At 40.5% G+C, this 24,783-nt stretch overlaps 1 protein-coding gene across 1 annotated transcript in view; it reads right to left on the bottom strand.

Moving 5' to 3' along the window:
* MALRD1 (MAM and LDL receptor class A domain containing 1) overlaps positions 1 to 24,783 on the bottom strand; it is a 703,831-nt gene that overhangs the window by 497,550 nt on the left and 181,498 nt on the right. The window contains exons 23-24 of the mRNA XM_037837380.1: positions 16,384 to 16,471; positions 2,533 to 2,709 (exon numbers count right to left, since the gene is read on the bottom strand). Coding sequence (XP_037693308.1) covers positions 2,533 to 2,709; positions 16,384 to 16,471 — 265 coding nt within the window. The remainder of the gene's footprint in view (positions 1 to 2,532; positions 2,710 to 16,383; positions 16,472 to 24,783) is intronic.

Here is a 24,783-nt window from a genome sequence, read left to right as displayed (position 1 = left end):
AAGGTGAGATTTTAATGAGCATCGTAAAGTACTAAGGTGGGCCTGGCAAGAGAATTACACTTGCATGACCTCTGATCTCCAACATGTCTGGTCACCTTTCTCACAGGAATATTACAAAGATTAACTTCAGCCTTTGAGGAGGTTGTTCCAAATTCCAAACTATTTACATCCAAAACAATGATAGTCACTATCAAATAAGGAGAGTTACAGTAATTTTTTATATTGGACCTGTTTCCTTGTAAGTTTTCAAGATTCTTGTAATTGTTATATTCTAATGTCACAGGAAATTACAAGTCCAGTGGTTTTTTCATTACATAGGTGTGTGGTGGGGGGAATGCTTTGTGACTTCTCCCTCTCTTTGAATGTGTTCATCTCTATCTTAAATCTTTCACTCCTTAAATAAAAAACAGACTTGATGAGTTTTTGTGTACTATGGAAAACCGGATGGACACTCCAGCCTTTATGCATCACATCTTTTACATGACATGATGTCACCACAATTCAGAAACTTAGGCCCATGATTTAAGGGAAAAATTTGAGAAGAAAATATTCCTTCAAAGAAAGTGCTTTTTAATCATAATATTCAGGGGTGTTATTTAATCTTTAATATTAATAGAGATTATATAATTATATTTATTTTTGTGAAGAAATGTCAGATCAATAGAATGGTATTCTTCATATGACTAGAAAGATTAGAATTGTAGATTTTTAAAAGATGATGAGAAAATGAAAGTGCAGATTAAAGTAGATTTCTCATATTTCTTCTTATAAAGAGATGGAGAAAAGGACAGGATCAGAGTCTTTTTTTCAAAAATAAAGTAATAATTCAATTTGTATTTATAGAAAATTAAAAACCCACAATTTTAAATTAATAGTTTAATAGTAGGCATTCATTTGAGAAATTTAAAGAGCTGATCAAAACCCCGATAAACATGACTGAAAATTGCAAGGATGAACTAAGGAAATTCAAAATCCACTAAAGATACTCAGTAGTTGAGATTAATTAGATTTTGTGCAAACTTTAAAAATGGAGCAACTTTTATATAAGCAAAAGAGGATTTTCATGTCTTTCTGAAAGTCTAAATACTACCCCACCTTGTGTTGCGGTAGCTTCATTTGTGACGCTCAGTATGATTCCCTGCCTACCTTGAGTTCTTCACTGGATCATCCCATCCACGAGTGAGTGGCTACTAACTTAGACTTTCTACATTTTTTAGTCTCAATTACTTAGTTAATTTATGGTATATACATACATTAGGAAGCATACACATTTTTTTCTGTGTGAAAAGAATAGAATATGAACATTATTTGATTTTTTAACACCTAGAATTTCTTAAGAAGGTTGATGTAAGATAAAATAACTTGAACTGTACTCCCTGTATTTTCTCCATATTAACACTTAATATTATCCAGACACTTGAGCAATACTGTAGCCCAGCAAAATCATACTCTACTGCATAGAGGTTAACTGCTCACTGCCCAAGGGAGAGCCTTTAAAGAAAAGGGAAGGAAAAAAAATTAGTGTTTTCAGCTTCCTATTGGTGCTTTGCCCATACCGACATAGATTAGTTTTGTTCCTGTCTTAGACTGTATCTTTAGCAGAGAAGTTCTCTTTAAAGTTAAATAACTTGCCTATGACCCACTGAGGAAAACAGTGGACTGGCAAATGCCAACATATGAAAACCTTCTCCCAGGAAGCAGATGTTCAAGGCCCCATCTCTACCGGGGCTGGGGTTTTCTCAGGAATTCTGTATGTCAGAGCATTCATTATACACGTGCATTTAGGCAATGGCAAGCTGTAAACCAACTAATCCAATTTATAGACACTCCCTAAACATACCCTATTTGACATGTGTGAGAAGCAGGTACAGAAAGGAGGTTGTATAGAAAAGAGCTAGAAAATGGTTGTCCTGGAGTCAATAAAGCCCATGAACTCAATGTTCCCCAAATTTCCTCCCCAAAGCTCCCAACAAGGAATTCAAAATGGACCTAGAAGAGTTTATGAATGAACTGAAACTTAAAATGGAGGAAACAGAGTATTAATTCACTGTTGAGAGTTCAACAGATTTAATCTAGCATGAGCATATTTTTGTAACTGATCAAAATATTAATTTATACTCTATATTTAGGCAACATCTGACTGGATTGAAGAAGTATCTTGATCTTGCAAACCTTAGATCAAGTATAGGAAATAATTTTCTCTTCTATCAGCAAAATCAGAATACTATTGAGATCCATACTCTTAGACTCATTCTAGTGTCATCTTACCCAGACAGCTAATTGTTTTGTTTTTTTTTTTAATTCAAAACACTAATCCAAAAACACTTACCTTTTATTGGGCATCATAGAAGAATGCATGCAGATTCTTCTACTACAATTTTCCATGCAAATCACTCCTATGTTAAGAAATTTTTCTAAGCCAAGCTGAAAATTTCTAACTCTTCCCCTAGGCTGTGCAGCTTAGAGATTATGCTATCATTTTCTTATGTATTCTACAGCTATATTTAAGAAATGATTTAGAAATTCACATACCACAGGATGATTCGTCTGATTTGTCAGGGCAGTCAAATCTAAAGTCACATTTCTGAATCTTTTCAACACAGTGGCCACTGGACCTGCAGACAAATTCACTGTCTGTGCAGTTGTGAGGAGGTAACGTTACTGGAACTGCAGTTTCTGGTGGAGTTGGCAGGTCCACTGGCAAATCACCTTGATAAGAAACAACACACAAGTGTCATCTAGCAGATATTTCATTCTTGAAAGACTTTACACGATGAAGCCTTTCTAGATACTGTTGCTACCCAGCAATTGGAAGACCATTTGATATTATTTGTTGATTATGCATACAAATTGGGGATTCTTGGTCTTCAGCAATAGTAAATATATATCTTCAACTATAAAAATAGGTGGAGATGCCCATGAAATTATGGAAAAGCAGTGAAATCTGAAGGACAGGGCTTGGAAGATCATTAGGAAGCAGAGTGTAGGACCAATGAAACCTTCTAATCCACTAGAAAAATAAACTTAGTGCTCCAACTGCTATGAATCTAGCTTTCAAATATCTCAACTTATTTCACATATTCAAGATTCAAGGTTGCAGGAGGGATCCAAACCAGAATACCCAAAGTATTCTTCTAAAGTATTTGAACAATTAAGACTATAATTTCTGAAATAACAGAAGTTGGAAGAAATTTATACAAGTTTGCTAATTTATTGATAACTTCCATGGTGATCCGCATACTGTAAGGGTTGTAGTTCTACAGCCAACATATCATCTTGCTGTAAAAGAGTTTACAGACTAGTGGACCAGGCAACCAGGTCAGTATTTCATACAATTCAGGGTGATAAGTCCATGGTCAAGATTAGAGCGCCACGCAAGCACGAATGCAACCGATCCTTTCACCCCCGTATCCATGTGCCGATCCATGGTATATGTCAGGTACGTGATTTTGGAAATTGAATGAATGGATGGAGGGATGGATGGAGGAGTGGAAGGGAGGATGGATAACAGAGTGAGTGAATGGATAGATGCATAAATAGAAGATGACACGACATATTAAGAGGACACAGAGGAAAGGCAAATATCAGGTTGGAGTCAGAGAAGGCTTCCTGGCAGGGTGATGTTTAAGCTAAGTTGTAAGTTTTAAAGGATGGCTAGGAGCTGGCTAGATGAAGAATGGTAAAAGGTCTTCATGGGTAATGAGAAACATGTGTGGGAAGGCAGAGAAATATTCTGGCTTGTGAATTTTACCAAATATTAAGGAAGAATTAACACCAATCCAGCTCAAAGTCTTCCAAAAAATTATTATAGAGGAGAGAACACCCCTCAACTGATTCTATGAGGCCACCATCACCCTCACACAAAAGCCTGATAGAGACACCATGAGAAAAGAAAACTACAGACCAATATCCCTTATGACTGTGATGCAAAATCCTCAACAAAATACTAGTAAGCCAAATCCAATGGCACATTAAAAGAATTATACACCATGATCAGGAGGGATTTATCCCAGGTAAACAGGAGTGGTTCAACATAAGAAAATCAATTAGTGTAATATACCACATTAATAGAACAAAGGACAAATCCAAATGATCATCTCAATTGATGCATAAAATGCATTTGACAAGGTCAGCACCCATTCTTGATAAAAACAGGAAACTAGGAATAGAAGGACACATCCTCAACATGATAAAGGGTAAATAAGAAAACCCCACTGCTGACAATATACTCAGTAATGAAACACTGAATTCTTTCCCTGTAATATCAGGAACAAGACAAGGAGGCTCAGTGTCATCACTGTACTGAAAATTGTACTAGAAGGTCTAGCCAGAGCAGGAGGCAAGAAAAGAAAATAAAAGGCATCCAAAACAGAAATGAAGAAGTCACTCTTACGCTATGTGCAGGTTTGGATATATTATGTCCCCAAGAAAAGCCATATTTCTTAATGCAATCTTGTGGGGGCAGATTGATTAGACTGTTGATTATGGTAGAACCTCTGATTAAATTATTTCCATGGAGGTGTGGACCCTGCCCACCCAGGGTGGGTCTTTATTGGTTCATTGGACTACCTAAGAGAACTCAAGAGCCAACCTAGATGCTGACACTTGGAGATGCTTGGAGATGCAGACAAGGACGTTCGGAGATGCTAAGCTAAGAGATGAAGCCCAGAGTCTGCCCTTGAGAAGCTAAGAGAGGACCCCAAGAAGCTTAGAGAAAAACACCCTGGGAGAAAGAAGCAAGGATGCACAGGAGCTAAGAGAGGGGAGTGAAGACAGAAGCCCAGAGACATTTTGGAGAAAGCCATTTTGAAACACAGCCTGGGAGTGAAGGACCAGCAGACACCAGCCACGTGCCTTCCCTGCTGGCAGAAGTGTTCTGGACGCCATCAGCCGTTCTTCAGTGAAGGCATCCTCATGTTGATGCCTTAGTTTGGATGCTTGCTTCAATGGCCTTAGAACTGTAATTTTAGAACCTAATAAATCCCCTTATAAAAGCCAGTCAATTTCTGGTGTTTTGCATAATGGCAGCGTTAGCAAACTGGAACACCCTATTTGCAGACAAAATGATCCTTTATACAGAAAATCCTGAAAATTTTACAACAAAGCTACTAGAACTTATGAAAAAACTCATTAAAGTGTCGGGGTGCAAGATTAACATGTAAAAATCAGTAGTGCTTCTGTAAACTAGTAATGAACAATCTGAAGAGGAAATCAGGAAGAAAATGGGATCTTATCAAAATTTAAAAAAAAAAAACTTTTGTGCATCAAAGGACTTCATCATGAAAGTAAAATGACAGCCTACAGAATGGGGGAAACATTAAAATATTTGGAAACTACATATCCAATAAGGGTTTAATATCCAGCATATATAAAGAAATCCTACAAGTCAACAACAGAAGGATAAACAACCCAACTGAAAACTGAGCAAAAGACTTGAAAAATGAGCAAAAGACTTGAAAAATGAGCAAAAGATTCTCCAATGAAGATAACCTAATGGCCAAAAAAGCACATGACAAGGTGCTCAGCATCATTAGCCATTAGGGAAATGCAAATCAAAACCACAATGCCACAATGAGACACCACTTCACACCCTCAGGTTGGCTACTATTTAGAAATGGAAAATAACAATCAGAAAGGATATGGAGAAATAGGAATCCTCATCTGTTGCTGGTGGGAATGTTATATAATGCTGCCACTGTGGAAGACATTTTGGCAATTCCTCAGCAACTTAAGCATAGAACTATCATATGACCTGGCAATCCCACTTCTACGTATATAAAAAAAGAATTAAAAGCAGGGACTCGAACAGATATTTGCACACCGATATTCACAGTGGCACTATTCACAATTTCCCAAAGATGGAAGCAACTCAAGTGTCCATCAACAGATGAACAGATAAACAAAATGTGATACATACACACAATGGAATATTATTCAGCTGTAAAAAGGAATGAAGCTCTGATATGTGTGGCAACCTGGATGAACCCTGAAGACATCATTTTGAGTGAAATTATCCAGACCTAAATGGACAAATATTGCATGAACTCTGATATGAAAGAATTAGAATAAGCAAATTCAGAGTCAGAAACTAGAATAGGGACTATCAGGGGCCAGGGTGGTGGTAGGGAATGGGAACTAATTCTTAAATTATTCACAGCTTCTATTTGGGGTGATGGAGGCATTTTTGGTATTGGATGGTGATGATGGTAGCACAATACTGTGACTGTGATTAACAGCACGGGATTATATATTTGAATGTGGTTAAATGGGAAAAATTTGGATTGCATATATGCTACTAGAATAAAAATTAAACAACAACAGAGAACTGTACAACACAGTCAGAGAACCCTACTGGAAACCACACACTACAGTTAATAGTACAATTATAATAATAGTCTTTTATCAATTGTAACAAATGTGCCACATTAATGCAAGGTGTTCACATGGGGAGAAGGGGTTATATGGGAACTCTGTATTTTCCACATGCTTTTCTATAATACAACTTCTCTAATTAGAAAAAAATGTGGTACACACACACAATGGAATATTATTCAGCCATAAGAAAAAATGAAATCCTGAGACATGCATAGCACAGAAGAACTTTGAAAACGTTACGCTCAGTGAAATAAGCAAGACATAGTGGCAAAAGTTGCATGAAATTGCTTATAAGATGTGGCTATAAATAGCACACTTGCAGAAATTCACAGCAGCATAGATGTTGCTGGGGGATTAAGAGGGTGGAAAGGTGAGTGTGTGTTTGTAAAACCTAAATTTCTGGTTGTATACATGATCTCCAACTGTTGGTACATTTAGCGTTACCCGTGTGTCTGCCATTTTCTCAGTCCTTCTTTGAGCTGTTGTCTTTCTGAGTCGCACCCAGAGGTCATTTGGTGAGGCTCTGGGACAAGAACCTCTTGACATGGTGTCTGGGTTTCCCCAGAGTGAGCAGTCCATGAGAAGATAGCTGGACCCCAGCCCAGGGGATTACACCTGGCCGCTGCCACTACATTCTACTGGTTACCCAAGGCCACCCTACTCAGCATGGGGGGCGCTGGCACAGGGTGCCAGCAGCAGCAGGTGGGGATCACTGGGGGCAGAGTTGGAGGCTGGCTGTCATAATCTATATGCTCAATTTACTTTTTAGAGAATTTTATTCTATTGTTTGTGCTGCCTACTGATGTTTAAGCGATTCTTTTGTATTTTTTTGTAAGCTGGGCTTCGTTTTTCTGTGAGAATCCTTCATCACCTAGTTTGTAGAAGCTTCCTCCAAGATGAACTTTGAGTTGTTTCTTGGGGCTGCCCAGTGGTACCCCTGGCCCAGGGTTAGTATAACCCTCCCGACCCTCCTCTCCATCTACCTCCCCCTCTCGTCCAGCCCAAATTCTCTTACTCCCTGGATCTGGCAGTCACACTGTGGTTTCTTTCCTATTTTTTCCACACCCTCTTTCTTTCTAACACTGGGGTATTTTTATTTTATAACCTCAGTTTGACATTTGCCATTTCTAGGTATGGTCCAACCTTTTATTCATGGATTCTGTATTTGTAAATTTGCCTACTTGCTAAAATTTATTTGCAACTCCAAAATCAATACTCATGTATCTTTCACAGTCATTTGTGGGCATGTACAGAGTGACAAAAAAATTTAAGTCACTCAATGTGCAGGTTCCCAGCTGAGGATGTACACAACGGCACACTGCCTCCTTACTTCAGGTCTCATACTGTGAACAAGTGTCACCTTGGTGCATATTTAGTGTCATGTTTGCTGCATTTTTCTGCTTTTGCTAGTGATTTCATGTTGAGAATGGCCCAAGTGTAGTGCTGCAGTGCTGTCCAGCGCTCCTACATGCAAAGTTGAGCTGTGAGGTGCCTACGGGAGAAAATGTGCATGTTGGATGAGCTTCAGTCAGACACAAGTCACAGAGCAGTTGGCTGCAAGTTCAAAGCTAGTGAATCAGTATCTTAAATAAAACGTCTTTAAGCAGAAACGCAAAGAACAAGGTTATGTATTGATTGGTTGATGCAAGTATGGTGACAAGAGGTTCGAAGGAACCTAAACCCGCATTTCTCTCACTGTAATGGTTTGATATTTGCCATCAATGTCTGCGGAGCCTTCACAGATCATTGTCATTAATGACGAGTGGACTGCATAGTGGTGATACAGATTTCAGGTCAACTGGTCTATTGTGGCGCTAAAACCAGCAGTCCTGACTACATCTTTAGGCCTGACTTCAACTTGAACTAGGAAACAGTCATCTTTAAGAGGAAATTGTTGACAAGAGTTGGATGTCTTAGAAAAAGGAGGAGGATGAGTCTGTACTCAGGGAAATTCAAGTAGAGACCACTCATTTTCTATCTTGGAAAGGATTCAGGAAGGATTGGTAAAAGCACCACAACTTCAAAACTGAAACTGTAAGATTAATTCTTTGACCTTTCCTCAAGACTCTTTACTTGTTATTCCCCAGGAATGACCACATTTTAAAAACCAAATAAGCCCAATGCATTTGCATTTGAGAGCACCACAGAACGAACAGAGAAAAGCATTTCTTATTTCAGAAACAAACTTAGGGCATGGGGGTGCTCGTCACCGGGACGGTGGAGTTGTGGCTGATTCCTTGGGTTCTGCACATGGGGGAGAGGCTCAGGAATGTGGTGTGGCCAAGACACTGTCTGGGACTGAGGCGGGGCCCGGACTGTGGTCTCGACCTCAACTAAGGGACACGAAGTCCCTTAGCTGCTAACTTACTCTACTTCACAATGACTTCACCAGTGCACACACTCTTAACTCAGCTGATTAGGAGTAATGGACTTTTTTATTATGTTTCCTTTTACAGTTATTAATGGTAAGGTACAGCCAGAGTGATAAACCTATGATGTTTTTGGCCTGTAATGACCTAGAATTAGCCTAAAGTTGGTAGCAATGCTAGATTTGTCTCTTTCAACCAAAACACTAAAACTTTTATAGATGAAACAAAAATTGCAGAAGCAACTGCAAATGACTGGAGTCTGTGCTCACAAAGAAGCAGAAATCAGTCTGGCTTGATCTCATCTCTTTACAGGTTCCTGAACCACAGGGAAACCAACCCCCTGCACACCCGTCCACTGGAAGATTTCCTAGGAAGATGGCTCAGACTCCAGATGGACTGTGTTTTAACTTCTTGCTTTGCAAATTCCTTATAACAAATATGATAAACTCCATGTTACGCTAACATAATCCTTCACATAAAACAGATTTTCCAATTGGTTTTACCAGTCTTCCCTCCCTACAGCCATTCCTGCATCAACAATTAAGCAAATAAAATAAATATTTTAACCTCCCTAGTCCTTCATAAATTGTAACCAGCCACAGAAATGTTATAACTGGGTGAATTACTTGACTAATTTGTGTAGCTGTTCTCCATCTATATCTAGGTAACAAGGCATATCTTCTTTTCTTCTGATTTATGATGTTAAGAGAGATATTTCATTTAAAAATTTAAATGTTTGCTTGAAGTTTATGCATAATCAATCTATAGAAAATGGAAAATTTTGATATATCTATAGCTCCAGGGCAAAACCATTCAGTTTTACTGTTGCACTTAACACAATAGCAAGCATTATACTTGCAAGCTGAAACAGCTACATTTAGCATGATGATATTAAAGAGTCTGCATTACATCTACTGCATAGGAGAGTAGATTTTGCCAAAACATGGCTGTTCTTTGATTTGGTAACTGTGACCCAGCTGTTTGCTGTACATTATGCAATGTTTTTTTCTCTCTCCAACAGCAAAACAGCTCTTCCTGAAATATCTTTGTTTTAAAACATGGATTCAATGGAATATTTCATGTGGCCCTGTATTTTCCATCTTTACAGACATTCTACTATATTCAAAAGTCTATATGAATATACTGGAACAGTAGCTGGAGAATGTTTAAGCTGAAATCTAAGTATTCAAACAGCCTTCTCCACTTTTGGCATTTAGCTTTTCTCTCAACCAAAAGATGACAACATTTAAAAATTTCATTTAAAAATAGGTTTTCAACCACTCTGGAAGACAGTGTGGAGGTTCCTCAGGAAGCTAAATATAGATTTGCCATATGACCCAGCTATTCCATTGCTAGGTATATACTCAGAGGAACTGAAAGTTAAGACATGAACAGACATTTGTAAACCAATGTTTATTGCAGCATTATTCATGACAGCCAAGAGATGGAAACAGCCCAATTCCATCAACGGACAAGTGGATAAACAAACTGTGGTACATACAACACAATGGAATATTACACAGCTGTGAGACAGAACAAAGGCATGGAACACCTAACAACGTGGATGAACCTTGAGGACATTATGTTGAGCGAAGTTAGCCAGAAACAAAAGGACAAATACCGTATGATCTCAGTAATATGAACTAACATTAATGAGGAAACTTTGCAAGTTAAAAGCTGATAACACAGGCTACCAGGAGATAGAAAGAGGGTAGAGATCAGGCATTTGATGCTGAAGGACTACAGAATGTTCAGCAGGATTGACTGTACAGATCCAGAAATAGATAGCATAATACTGTGTGATGGTAGCACAATATTGTAAGTACATGGAACAAAGATGTCTGTGAGCAAAGTTGAAAGAGGTGGGATAGGGGAATGGATGACACCAGAGGTAAAGACAGATGATAAAGACTGGAACTGTGTAACTTGGCAAAAACTGGAGTGGCCAATGACTGTTACTAAATGTACAAATATAAAACCGTTCTTGCATGTGGGAGAACAAATGAATGTCAACCATGAAGAGTGTTGGAAAGGGGATGGTATTGGGGAAAAAATATAATCAAAGCAAACTGGATTCTATGGTCAACAGTAACATTCTAATATGCTTCCAATAAATGTAACAAAGGCAATATACCAAAGCTAAATGTGTATGAGAGGGGGATATAAGGGAGTGATACAAAAATAATAGGTTGTCAGTTATTTTTCCAGTTTTATTTTCAGTTTCTTTTAACATTAGGTGCACAGTAAAAATGCCAAGTTGGATGGGCTACAGGCTTTGGCCAATTTACTTTTTCCTGTGTGTGTGCTAAATCACCTTACAAAACTGTACCAAAGAAGCTAAAGCCAGAATATTTAAGATTGCAAGCATGAGTCTCAAATTCCTGATTTTTGCCTTGATATCTTATATTAAACCTCAAATATTTCTAATGACTTGGTATTTTCTTTAGAGTCTGTACTACCTTTAGGAAAATACAGAAGAAAAGAGAAGCTCAAAGAAAAGCTCTTTCATGTATTTTATTATTCTGAGACAAACAGAATGGATATACCAAAGAGTATCTTGTGAAAAGCTGCAGGTGATATCTTCAAAGCCAACAGATGCCATGGTTTCCCCTTGCCTCTTTATTCACACTGAAACAAACACTAATCTTCACAGAAAGAAGGGAGACCTGAATGGGCATTTATAAATGAATTTGGTGAGTCTAATGAGGAGGTATGCCAACAGATTTTCATTCAGCTCACAGAGCTTAGCAACCACAATAAGAAACATCCCATTCAGAATTGTTATGTAGCATCCCATAAATAGTCATTATATTTTCCCAATATTAAGGCATCATCAGTTGCAAGATGTGCCACTGATTTAGCAACAATTTTCCTGGGAAAGATAAAACATTACTACCTTAAGTACTCTCACTATATCTCATAATTCTAGCAGTGAATAATTCTAAAAATGAATAATTCTGATGTGCATGCTGAATTCTGAAATTTCAAAATGGGATGAGATGTGCATAAGTAATTTTTTTTTCAATTAGAAAACAGTATGTTGTGATGCTACATAGAGTCAATGCTTCATTTCTCCAAACAATCTGGCCATCCCACCAATACTCCTTGATGCCAGGGATGAAAATGCCTGTGGCATGTGTTTTTCTGAAGGAAATACACTTCTTGATGTGCTGACAGAGGATGGACAGAAAAATGCAAAGCAGATACTTCCTTTGAAATACTTATTTTTAAATCGGAGTGGGGACCATTCTTACTTAATAATCTATTCTGAAGTTCTGACCTTAGGAAAGGACAAAGCTATCCATTTTTCCCTCATTTCCACCATTATCTGCTCTGTGAATGGACATCATCATCACTCACCTATGTGAAGAATCATTGGATTTTATTATTTGCTTAAGTTTCCCTACTTTCCCTGGAAATGTAATTAATTTTGCCTGAAACGTCTTTTTCTCTAGTGTTTTTTTCTCCTGGATTAGACTTTTCTTTTAATTTGAAAAGTCTTTTCTCCTGGATTAGATTTAAAACGAATCTATATCATCAGAGTATTAAAGCATAGGAGGTTCAATCCATAACTGAGAATGGATTTAGCAAGTCAATTGGAAGTGAGAAAGTGAGAAGCAGCAGTCCTACAATCATAGACGATGAGATTATAGGAAAAAGTAAAAACAAACTAAATTTATTGTATAAAAACTATTGGGGAAAAACAACATATGCTTGCAGTTAAAAAACCTACCATGTGAGACATCGATTTCTTAAGCCAGGGACATGGCAGAGGTAATGGGAAAAGTTAAAACAGAATAGATATGAGAAATAATTTTGCATTATAGTCTTCAGGATTTGTAACTGGGCAAGTTTAAAGGGAAAGTTAAAGATGATGATGGCATTTCAAGCCTGAATGGCTAGAAAACACTGATGTCATTAAGAGGAAAAGGGAAGGCATGGTGAAAGACAGGTTGACTTTGAAGAAGAAGTAAAAAAAAATAATAATCTACTCATTTTTGGTCACTTTTAGTGTTCAAAGTTATAGGAAAATGAGCAATTTCTGTGTTTATAGGTAATGTAGAAAACTGCACTTTGGGACTGGGTCAAGTTTTTTGTTTGTGCCTATGTGTTGGTTTTTATTTATTTTGTTTTATTGATAAGGAAGAAAAATGCTGCAGATGAATAACCAGTTACACTGAAAGCAGGGAGGTGGCTGAAAGTGAGCACACTGAAACTGAACTCCCCAGCTAACATGAGGCCACAGAAAAATAATTTGACTGATAAACATCGAGAGCAATATTTTTACTTGAGCCTATTATTTTTAATTTTTATTTTCATCCTATGGCAAAGTTACATCAAATTCCTTTCTAGGACGTATGGCTTTAGCAGGCTTTGTGGTTTCAACCCAAAGTTTCTTTTGTTAAGAAGCCAACACAAAACCACACAGTTGAGAGTTTAAAGTTCTCTGTCTTCTTTCAAAACTTGGAAGAATCGGGACCAACCTCTGTAACTGATATCCATGCTCTGCCCACACCCCTGGCCAGTCACCTACCTTCGTGCTAAACCTTCAGCCAAGAAAGGCACAGAAGGGGTAACTGGAGCAGCTGCAGAATCAACGTTGTGGTGGTTTGAAGCCGAGTGTGCCCCAAAAAGTATGTTCTCAAAGTTAACTCATTCCTGTGGGTGGGGCCCATTGTAAGTAGGATCTTTTAGGGAGTAGGATCTTAAGATTGTTAGATCCCAGAAAAAGAAACTAACATGTAGAAGGGGTTTCTGACCCAGGGGCCCTGCAGCTTATCTCACAGAAACCAGGTGCCCCATAAACTAAAGAATGAGGCTGTTCAAGGCTGTTCCAGCCACAGTGGCCCCTCAAAGGTGGGTAAGACAAGGTCAGATATGTCCATAAGATGAACAACCAGCAAGGCCTGCTCTCCCTAGTTAGATAACGCAGCTGCATTTCTAAGAAGAATAATGCTCAGAACCCTAGCAACCAATCAGCCATGAAACTGATAGGCACCCACCCAGCCAAGGCACAGGACACACTCAGCAGGCACCCTTCCCCCCCAACACCCTCCCATCCCAACGTGGGTTTTTCCTTTAAAAAATGCTGCTCTCAGACAGAGAGCTGGAGCCATTATCTTTCTTTTCGCTGGCGCCCACCTGCTTTCTTCCTGTCATAAATCTTAAACTTTCTACTTAAACTTTGACTTGCTGCCTTATGTGGATCCTTGAACGACTCCAACCTAACAAAGATGTGACTGGAGTCCTTCATAAGAGAATGAAACCCAGACAGAGAGAGAGAAAGCCACAGAATCAAGAAGCTGAAGGCAATGGAACCCAAAAGAGAAGGGGGAGAGCAGCAGACGCCTCCATGCCTGGCCGTGTGCAGAGGAGCCCAGGGTCGCCGGCAGCCCGTCTCCAGGAAGAAGGTATCGTCTTGAGGATGCCTTGATTTGGGCATGTTCACAGCCTCAGAACTGTGAGCTTGTACGTTAATAATCTCATCACTAAGAGCCAGCCCGTTTTACAGCATTAGCTCTCAGCAGTTTAGCAAACTAGAACACATGTGATCTGTGCTCCTTCTGTGTTCTTTGTCTCCTGTCCTCTCAGGTCACAGGGTCCTCCTTAGCTCGGGACTGGGAGGCCCTGTGGGGAAATCCTTGCCCATTGAAACCAGGCAAGCTTGGGTTAAAATCCAATTATTCCCAAGAAATAATGTATTCTCAGCTGAGTCAACTTATCCTCTTCAGGTTTCATTTTTCACCTCTGTAAAGGTGAAAAATTGGCAGTTCTTTCTTGCAGGGTTGATGTGTTCAATGAGAGTATAATAATTGTGGTTAACATTGTAGCTCCAAAGAAATGGACCCTGTGTTCTGCCCCTTTATGGCGGGGATCCCTGGAGCAGACTGTCTCCTGCTTCTGCCCTAAAAGCAGGCAGCAAGGGCATTGCTCCTTCTATATCCACTCACCTGCGATAGGCCGGCGCTGTTCTAGACTCTCACAGAGGGACAGGATTCAGTGAGAAATGCACACACATGGCAGACCGCATCGCTGTGCCCACTCATTAGCTCCTCCACTGCGAGGGCTATAAACACCCCGCGCTAGCCAAGCTCCCAGTTGGTGGAGAATGCACCTCCCCCGTGGTCAGCTGTGGCCGTCCGACCTGCCCTGACTATGGCCCATGAGAAGCTTCACGTTGCTGCCTTCTCCCAACCCCGACATGACCACAGAATGTCCCCGATCAGGTCTTTCAGGATTGGTCCCAGGAGGCAGAACACACTGAGCAGAGTCACATAGAGTTACACACAGCCATGAACATGAAATACACACTTTTGCCATCATTTTCTTATGCCAAACCATTCATGTGGGAACAAGAAATAAACGCTTGTGTTTGTGAGCCACTGAGATTTGGCTTTCAAGGAAAGTGGACACCTAACACGGGCCCTTGCACGTAGAAGAACTTCACGTTTTAGCCATAAAGGGAGGGATGGCGCACCTCACGTTAGGTTCAGGAAGGACTGCCTGTGGCTGTTTTGAGCACAGAGTGCAGGGCTCAAGGGGAGAAGCAGAGAGATCATGTAAGAAGCTTCAAGCCAGTGGTGGATCCGGGATTGGAAGCTGAGGGCTGAGCCGATTTCCTAACATGGCCTAAAGAAACAACTGGAACGAGACGGTGATTTCCTGAGCAGGGGCTGGATAGAGGGTTCCATTTGACTCCCCTCCTGCTGGGCTTCCAGAGAGGGATCTGCTTTTCAGCAGAGCTCTGTGGGAACACCGTGCAGAGGGCTAGAGAGGTCCATCATGCTAGAAGACTGGGATGGAGGGTCCGAGCTGTGCTGCAGAGCAGCTCCCAGCTGTGCCGGAGACGGCTGGTGCTCTGCAGCCAGTGAGGGCCATGAGGCGGAGCAGGGCTGTGGCTGGCATCCGCAGCACCTGAGAGCACTGTGGGGGGACGGGGGAGCCACGCAGTCGGGAGGCCCAGCCTGGGTGCCTGGGGCACCCCCGAGGGTTTGGCGTCCAGTCACTCCAGGTCATAGTGTGCTGCACGGAAGTGTTCCCCCAGTAGAATTACTCAAGGTCTGATGTGGGTCCTGGGGTTTAAAGGTCATTTTCCCTTCTGTCTCTGAGACATCCAAGTGGAGGTGCTGGGTGGTTGGTACACAGGTCTCCACAAATGGAGAAGGGGATATAACCTGGCAACATGTCTTCAACTGATCATGGATAAAACCATAGGATATGGGGAAGAAATGGTTGACGATAATCCTTAGGGATATTTAAAAGGCAGCCTGAGAATAAAATATCAACAAAGGTCTTTGAGAGGTTAATTCAAGTCTCCAAAATAATGCAATTACAAGGCAACCAGCTTGTTTATTATAACCCGTAAAGCATAATGAAGTTAAACTTTCACTCCAGGCATGATTTTTTCTAATATTTTGCAGTAGAAGAGATACCCAAAAACTAATTCAAACCTGTATCCTACCTTTGTAAACATTTTAAGGCTAGTTACTAGCAAAGATTCACAACAATCTTTTTCAGGGTTAGTAGATTTGAGAAACAGAGCAGACACAGGGCCTCTTGAAATATTTATGGAAATGAAATGCTGATTTCCAAGTAAAGAGGTTTAAAAATTCTCACATATTGAAATGTTCTCTCTTACCGGGGTAGAAGGTGCACTCCAGAAACGACAAATCATCGATTGCAATGTCTCCAGTGAAGCCGTCACCCACTGAGGCCTCCACCACAATCTAAGAAAAAGATAAAACGTTTGTGACACTTGAAGGAGATGGACTTATGCAAGCCGCTGACTCTGCCAGGGCTCTATGACAAAAGCCACACGCTGGTCGGCTTAAACAACAGGGATTTATTGGGCCCGTTTTGGAGGCTCCAAGTCCCAGCTCTCTGTAGCCCGTGGGGGTCCGGTGGCAGCTCACTGTATGCCTCCATCGTGGCCGTCTGGCTCGTCTGGCTCCCCCAGGGTCCGTGTGACCAGATTCTGGAGAAGGATTCCAGGCATGTTGGAATAAGGCCCACCTGATTCCGTTTGGCCTCACCTCAACAGGATCTTCAAAGATCCTGTTTACAAACCAGTTTCTACCAACCAGACCAGGACTCAGGACTTGGATGTGTCTTGTGGGGACAGGAGTCTGTGCTCAGCAGAGCCTCATAGTCGGAAAGAGTTCAGAAGTTGCCTAGAACCCATTAAACCAATGCCCTGCAAACGTCTCCATAGGTGGCCCCTGCCGCAGCTCAGCCACGCCCAGGAAAATATCCCTCTCCCACTGGGCCCACTGGCCTTGGGACCAGCTCTGTTTCGGGTCCGTTTTGATTTTCTGACATTTCAATATATCAAATGATATCTGCTTCCCTGTAACTATCAACCACTGCTTCTAGACGTGCCCTGTGCCCTTCTGGCCCTGTAAGTATTAGAAGCAAATAACTGTCCCCTTCTCCCACCTGTGCCTTTGCCCCAGATGTCCACCTGTTTCCAAGGCTAACTCTCTGCATTCTTCTACATTTGCTTCCAGAAGCTACTGGTCAGGTTGTATGTTTTTAGGGGCTCTACGTTTTTCTCATACAGCTTATTCAGTGACACTGCATGAAGCTGGGTAATCATTAGTGGCTTGCCTCACAGCCACGAAATATTCATCAGGAGAGCTCGGATGACACCACACTCTGCTACTCCACCTAAACTCCCAGAAGACGTGAGAAGCTGACAGCCCCTGGCAAGTACGGCAGGTTGTGCTTAGGTCTGGGAGTTGCTATAATGGAATTAATCACAATGGATTATTTTAATACTTATGCAAATGTGTTACATATTTAATAGGGATCCCACTGGAATTTAATAATAAAGAACTTCAAGCAAACTCAAACTTCAAGAACACATTCTTTTTTCCCACTATAGTATGAACAGATATTTCCACTTCCTTTCCCCTCACAAATTCTACATGTGAGGGGTGAAATTTTATTTTATTTTTCAGATTCTTTCCTCCACTGGAAATTGTTACATACATTTTTTATGTCCTTCTTGAAGGAGACAAAGTCATAAAAGTTCAAATAATGAGCTAAAACCTCTTGACCTCCTCCTCTTATTTTCTAGGACTACCAGGATTTTCTCTCCATCAATCACTAAGGAAATTAATCACCTTGAGGAAGGCTGATAATCTGGTGAATGGGCAAATACAGTCCATCTGACATTGTCTGAGGGACAGTGTCATACATAAAGTGTCCCACTACCACAACAAATAACTCCAAATATAAAACACATCCTTCTTACCATCCTTAGCTGGATTAAGGTAAATGTCATAGACAGAGAAAACAAAAATGCACAAAGGATGCTGAGTACAAAATCATGCAAAAATCCTCACTAAACAAAAAACCAGCAACCACCATTTGGCAGAGCACACTGTAAGAAATATCATTTGTTTTTTTATAAAACGAACACTCTGCACATGGGTGAACAATGGGGAAAAGGCATTAAAAAAAGCTAATAATTCATGACTAATAACTGTCCTGGATCAATAAGTATAAACACCACTGCAGTTCAATGTAGCACACACTAAAAGCAGGCTCATAAGAAAGTGCTGGAAAAAATTAAAAGTAGAATGAAGATAGGAACAAATACTACTCACTTGGCTACACTGTTCATAATTATTATTAGTTTATTAATGAGACAGGACAGAAAGTTGATATTGGAATCCCCATGTTTTGTTGTACAAACGAGTATCTGCAAGCTGACTTTAGGGATGTATACGTAGACAGGTCCAATCCCATGTGGGATCAAATACCGTGAACTGTACCCTTGGTTGTCTTCATGTGGCCATGATGAAATAATCGGGCATCTGTAAAAATCATGGACAAAATCTGTAACCAAAACCTCTGACCAGATGCTGTCTGCATAAGGGTTATTTCTGTGGGCGTTACATCACATTACACAAGAAGCTTTGTCGTGTTGTTCCATCAATATCGAATGCCAACAGGAGGACAAGGAAATCATCTGATCAGAAAATGGTAGGTTCTTGCTCCATAACACAGGTTTAACCATAACTCTTACCCTAAATATTGCCATTCTTGAAAATTAATGAACAGTAGTAGTTTCAAGTCTAGATACAAAAAATGTCAATTTGTCTAGCTGTAGTCTCAGCCTCTTTTGAATATTTAATTCAGCCAGACATTTAAAAAATGACAAGCCTTCTTGACCACAAATCACATCTCAAGACTACAGCTATGAACGTTAATGTTCAACTCTCTCTTACCCTATATTTGATTTAGTCTTGCAAAAAGCTTTGCAAATTATCCTAAGAAATAAGTACTAAGAAAATATTCACAAAACAGAGCAAATCCAAGGAAAATATCTGTATTTTACAAAACTCACTTTCATTTCTGGTATTTTTCTCAGAATGAATGGAAGGATATTAAAACATGAAAATCAAACATTTTATGCAAGGCAGTATTGCCATTCTGGAACTTAGGGAGGCCAAATTTTACTCCTAGGTTTCATTAGTATCTTACTGAATGAACTAAAGGGCAATTGAAAATTCTGGTTTAGTCTAAATGACCCGCTTTACCTGCAGAGGCCAAGTATACTTAAACTGGAACTTTCGTTGGCTTGGAGATGTTATGAAGTAAACTGGCTCTTCTAAGTTGTTCTTTTCATAGGGTGTGGGATATTCCAAATGAAGATGGAGTGGCCTTGTCAGCCACATTAGAACTTTAAGTTCTAATATAACCAAAGGCTCAAACATTAATAAGACTCTAGAGATCTGCTTGAGTCCATCTTCCTAGATATTTAGGAAACTGTACTTCTTGATCAACATTTAAAATGATATGGAAATAATTGGACTGTCATATATATAATTCTTTCAGCCTCCATTAACTCATAAGAAAAAGTGGAATTAATTCTACCTGCTACCTACTATCCATTTTTTTCCAGATATTTAGAAAATTCCAACATAATCTATCAATTTTTAATATAATGTATCTTCATAAGCTGTAAATAAAGGAATTCTTATTTAAAATTTATATATAAAATGTGGAGTAACTAGAACTCCCATTTATTGCTGGTTGAATTCCAAAATGGTAGAATCACTTTGGAGAACAGCTTGGCAGTTTCTTGTAAAACTAAACATAAACGTCCACATGACTTGACAATTCCACCATGTGAGAATTAAATTAAGTTTAGCTTTGACACAGGGTGGGGGCAGCTCAGGGGAATGGCAGAGGGTCAAGAAGTCAAGCTACAATCAGTGGCCAGTCCTCCTGTTTATCCTCCCACTATCCTTGTAAGGTGGAGACTCTGGGGTAGAGGTTCCTAAAAAAGCTTCATAAGTTGTTACCAAACTAGCTCAGACTGGCTCTTCAGTTAAAGAACAAAGGAAAGAGGGGTGGAGACTTGTTTCAAATGTTTCAAGTTTGCCCAGGAGACTTTTTTCAAATGTTTCCAATATGCCAGGGCTGCATGTTTCAAATTTGCACAGGCTAGTTAGGCTTGTCAAATAGAATGTAACCTCTGGAGTCAGCCACTGGAGAAACGGGGGAGGGACTTGTGAGTTAGGCATAGGGAACAAATACTGCTGGGTCTATTGTTCCCCACATTTTGGTTGTGCATCCGTTCTTGCAAGATCATAAATAAATTCTTTTCTTCTCCACAATCCAGTGAGTGTTTATTCCTTTTTAGGAATAGTGCTTGTTTCTCACAACCAATTCTAGGTATTTGTTTACCCAAAGGAAACAAAGACTTGTGTCTACATAAAAACCTGTTTAGAAGCTTTATTATGAACCTCCAAAAGCTGGAAAGAACCCAAATATCCCTCAGTTGGTGAAGAGAAGCAAAGTGTAGTACATTTGTGCAATGGAATGTTACTTAGCAACAAAAAAAGACAAACCACTGATACATGCAACAAAACAGATAAATTGCAAAAGCATTATACCAAGTGAAAGAAGACAGACTCAAAAGGCTACACGCTTAATGAATACATTTATATAACTTTCTAGAAAAGGCAGGACCATGGGGACAGAAACCCATCTGTGTCACCAGGGCCTGGGGGTAGAGGGAGGGGCAGGCTACCAAGCAATGGGCACTTTTGGGGATGATGGAAATATTCTGTCTTGGTTGTGGAGGTGGTTACATGACTGGACTATATAAATTTGTTGAAATTCATAGAACTGCTCACCTAAAAAGGATGAATTTTGATGTATGCAAATGATATTTCAATAAATGAAAAAAAATATTCTATACCTAGTGCCATAAATCATCAATAACTCAACTATTTCTTTCACATTTTTTGAATTGCTAATTTAATGCAGGGTGTTTTATAACTGGCATATAATTATCTCAAGCATTTCAATCTATTTTTCAATTCAGACAAGGGAATTTACTCTTAAAAAGGCTCTCTTGTTCTCCACTAATAATTTTCAAGAGAACAAATGTTTATGTTTTCCCTTGTCCACTTATTTCTCATTGGGTTTTACCATAACTAAAAGTGCAGAAACCGATAAAATGAAAGGCATGAGAAGCTGTTTTTAAGCTTTTACAACTGACTAGAAGCTAAAATAGTCAAACTCCCATAAATATTTAGACAGTTATCCAATATTTTACCATATAACCCCAAAACCCCTTAGAATGTTGATTGAGAATCTCAAATTTTCTAGGGTGATACTTAGAAATGTATTTCACAGACTCAACATAAATGGTTTTTAATCATCTCTAGAATTTTTATATAACCCTGAAACTTACTGTGTAGGACGAATCTCAGATTTGGATGGAAAAATTCTGTTTCTCTGTATCTCTGGCTGTATCAGATGTTCATATGGATGTGGAGTAACCAGAATCTTCCAATTATTACACTAGACAAATGATATCCATTTATCATTAAACACGGCCCTAAGTGCCATCCCTAAACTGCATGAGAAGCTGGGCCCAGGAGTGAATAATAAAAATAAAATTGTGGTACTAGCAGAGACAAAAAAATATGCTGAGACCGCTAAGAAGGTGAGAGACTAGAAAAGGATTATTAGACAGAAAGAATCAGATGCCCACCTGATCTGACAGAATTCCTATTTTGGGGAAAAACCGTGGCAAAGTTTTTGTTGATCTTTTGGCCTCATAGTATATATCTTCATAGCTGACTGTTCTAGTTTGCTAATGCTGCCAGAATGCAAAACACCAGAGATGGATTGCTTTTATAAAAGGGGGTTTATCTGGTTACATATAACAGTCTTAAGGCCATAAAGTGTCCAAGGTAACACATCAACAACCGGGTACCTTCACTGGAGGATGGCCAATGGTGTCCGAAAAATCTCTGTTAGCTGGAAAGGCACATGGCAGGCATCTGCTCCAGAGTTCTGATTTCAGAATGGCTTTCTCCCAGGACATTCCTCTCTAGGCTGCAGCTTCTCTCCAAAATGTCACTCTCAGTTGCTCTTGGGGCATTTGTCCTCTCTTAGCTTCTCCGGAGCAAATGTCTGCTTTCAATGGCTGTCTTCAAACTGTCTCTCATCTGCAGCTCCTCTCTCAGCTCCCGTGCATTCTTCAGCATCCCTCATGACTGTAGCTCCTGTTCAGAATGCCACTCTCAGCTGCACTGAGTTCCTTCTGTTTATCAGCTCATTTATGGCTCCAGTGATTTAATTTAGACCCACCCTGAATGGGTGGGGTAACATCTCCATGGAAATTATCCAATCAGAGTCATCACCCACAGTTGGGTGGGGGGCATCTCCATGGAAACACTCAAAGAATTACAATCTAATCAACACTGATATGTCTGCCCACACAAGATTGCATCAAAGATAATGGCGTTTTGGGGGACATAATACATTCAAACTGGCACACTGACATTTTATAGTTTCTGGACTTCTAAGAATTTTTTATTCATAAAAGAAATATGAGTGCCTATCTGGGCTTCCTGCCAAGTGCTGCCAAGATTATGCAAGATAAAACAACTCATCCCAGCCCTTGGGCACCTCGCTGTGTAGGATGGAGAATACTAAAAGGTGAGTTCTGGGCTGGACCCGGATCACAGAGTTTAGTTTGGCCCAAATAATGCTTCTGAGCTGAACAGGCTGACAACATTCTAAAACTAGGGTACTTCCCAAGAAGGCATTGCTTCTCAATTGCCGCAGTCACCACCAGCCCCTATCGCTCACCCAAGGCTGAGACTGCTGGCTGCCTTCTGTTATTTCTCACGAGACCTACTCCTCTCCCTCATGGTGCTTGCCCGCTTCTTGTAGGCATTCTGGTTTGCAATTCCCTGGGCATGTCAGCTCTGAAACCACAACGGGTGTGAGATTTTACCTTCCTCCAAGGCAGCCTCTCACAGTTTCACAAACCGGTACTGACAGAAGACCCCAGACCCCCGTGTTGGCGAGATGGCCAAAAGCAGCCCCAGAGATACCTGCCCGCTCCCCAATTCCCACAAGCAGGGTGGAAGGCTAACCTACAGGTGCAGTGGGGTGCACCCCGGAGAGGGGCCCGGAGCCACGAGACGCCACTGCTGCAGGAGCTGCTGGCACAGCTGCCCACGCTGGCCTTGGCCCTGGAAGGCCAGGGAGGGGCGGGGGTCACACAAACATGGCCCTGGCTGGGGAGGCTCACGGTGCAGCAGCTGGAGAAGCCCCCCAGCTCGGACTGCCTGCAGAGCAGCTGTGCTCTACTGAACATGTGGGAGCCCCGTGACCCCTAATTCTCTCCTAATTCATCTGAAAATGGAAATATTGACATCAATTCAGCCTCCTTTACCATCATATTATTTTTCATTTTATAATTTATCTTGCAGTTTCATTCCAGCTGACTGAAGGAGAACATAAGAGGAGAGAAATGCGTATATTAATGGTGTAATCCAAATGACTTTGATTAGTTGGAGTCTTTCGGAGACGCCACCCCCATGTAGCAGGGTCATTTTCCACCCACAAAATCTTCTCCCATCGTGGCGTCTGCTGTGTCGAGGACCGAGATTAAAAAATCGATGGGAGAGGGGATTTGGATGAGGAAATGAAGTAATTCAACACTTCTCATCTATTTCTTTAGACAGAGTCTTCCTGCCAATCTTGAATGGGAGCCAGACGCCCAGGACGACAGTCTCCCTAAGGATCCAGGTCATATGAGATGGGTTTGCAGTTTCTAAAGGGCTCACAAACCACAAAAATTATTTCAGATCCATTTCTCTATCGCTGCAGATGTACAAGCAAGGCGAAAATCTGCCTGATTTCTTCTTTTCCTCCAATATAGAGACTTTCTGGACTTGCCTAAGTGGATTTTAAAAGGGATAAATGTAGATCAATTTGAAACTAATTTGCAACTTGAAACTCTTCAAAACCACGAGTTGTTTGAGAACATCCTCTGGGGCCTCGTGTACCAAGTAACCCATTTCACATCCTGACCGATATTTGATGGCACAGAAATGGTTCTCAATTTCTCCAGCTTTAAGGATATACAGGCAATCTATTCAACTGAAGGTTACAAAGAAGCATTCTGTTCAAAAGAGCCTGGCCAATATTACAGAGCAAAAAGTGAAGAGGATTTAGAATGATTGACTAGAGAGTTCAGAAAAGTGTTTCTGTTATGTAACAATGAGGGAATAAAGGTATAACACGATTTTAATGGGATAAAATGTAATACTGTCCAAGTGATTGATACACAGATGCCAAAATTAAAATCTCAGTTAAGAATCACAGTTCTAAAACTCCTGAATGTTATATTTTCAATCAACAAACTCAATACCATTAAAGATAATATTCAAAAAAATAATAGCATTGTAGCTTAATGTGTGTGCGGGTGTCTGAGCTTGTACCTCAACTTACCAGGCCTGGGCCAGGGGACCTGATATCACCCCCTGGGGAGGGTAGTAGGTACGGGCGTGAGTGCCCTCTGCAGCCCCCCCGAGCCTGGGGAGCGAGGTCAAGGCAGCTCCCTTTTCCTCACCCAAAATGCCACTGGCAGGGGAGGCTTGCCGGAGGAAACCGCCTTTCTCCCAACTGCCCTTTCCCCACTTCCTTATCTTACCCACTCACTCCCTGGTGCCAAGGCCACTCCTGCCACCGCCAGCGCGCATGCACCATGGCC

The sequence above is a fragment of the Choloepus didactylus genome, chromosome 5, assembly GCF_015220235.1.
Source record: "Choloepus didactylus isolate mChoDid1 chromosome 5, mChoDid1.pri, whole genome shotgun sequence".
NCBI lineage: Eukaryota > Metazoa > Chordata > Mammalia > Pilosa > Megalonychidae > Choloepus > Choloepus didactylus.
Note: the sequence above shows the minus strand (reverse complement) of the source record. Positions and strands in the feature narration are given on the sequence as shown.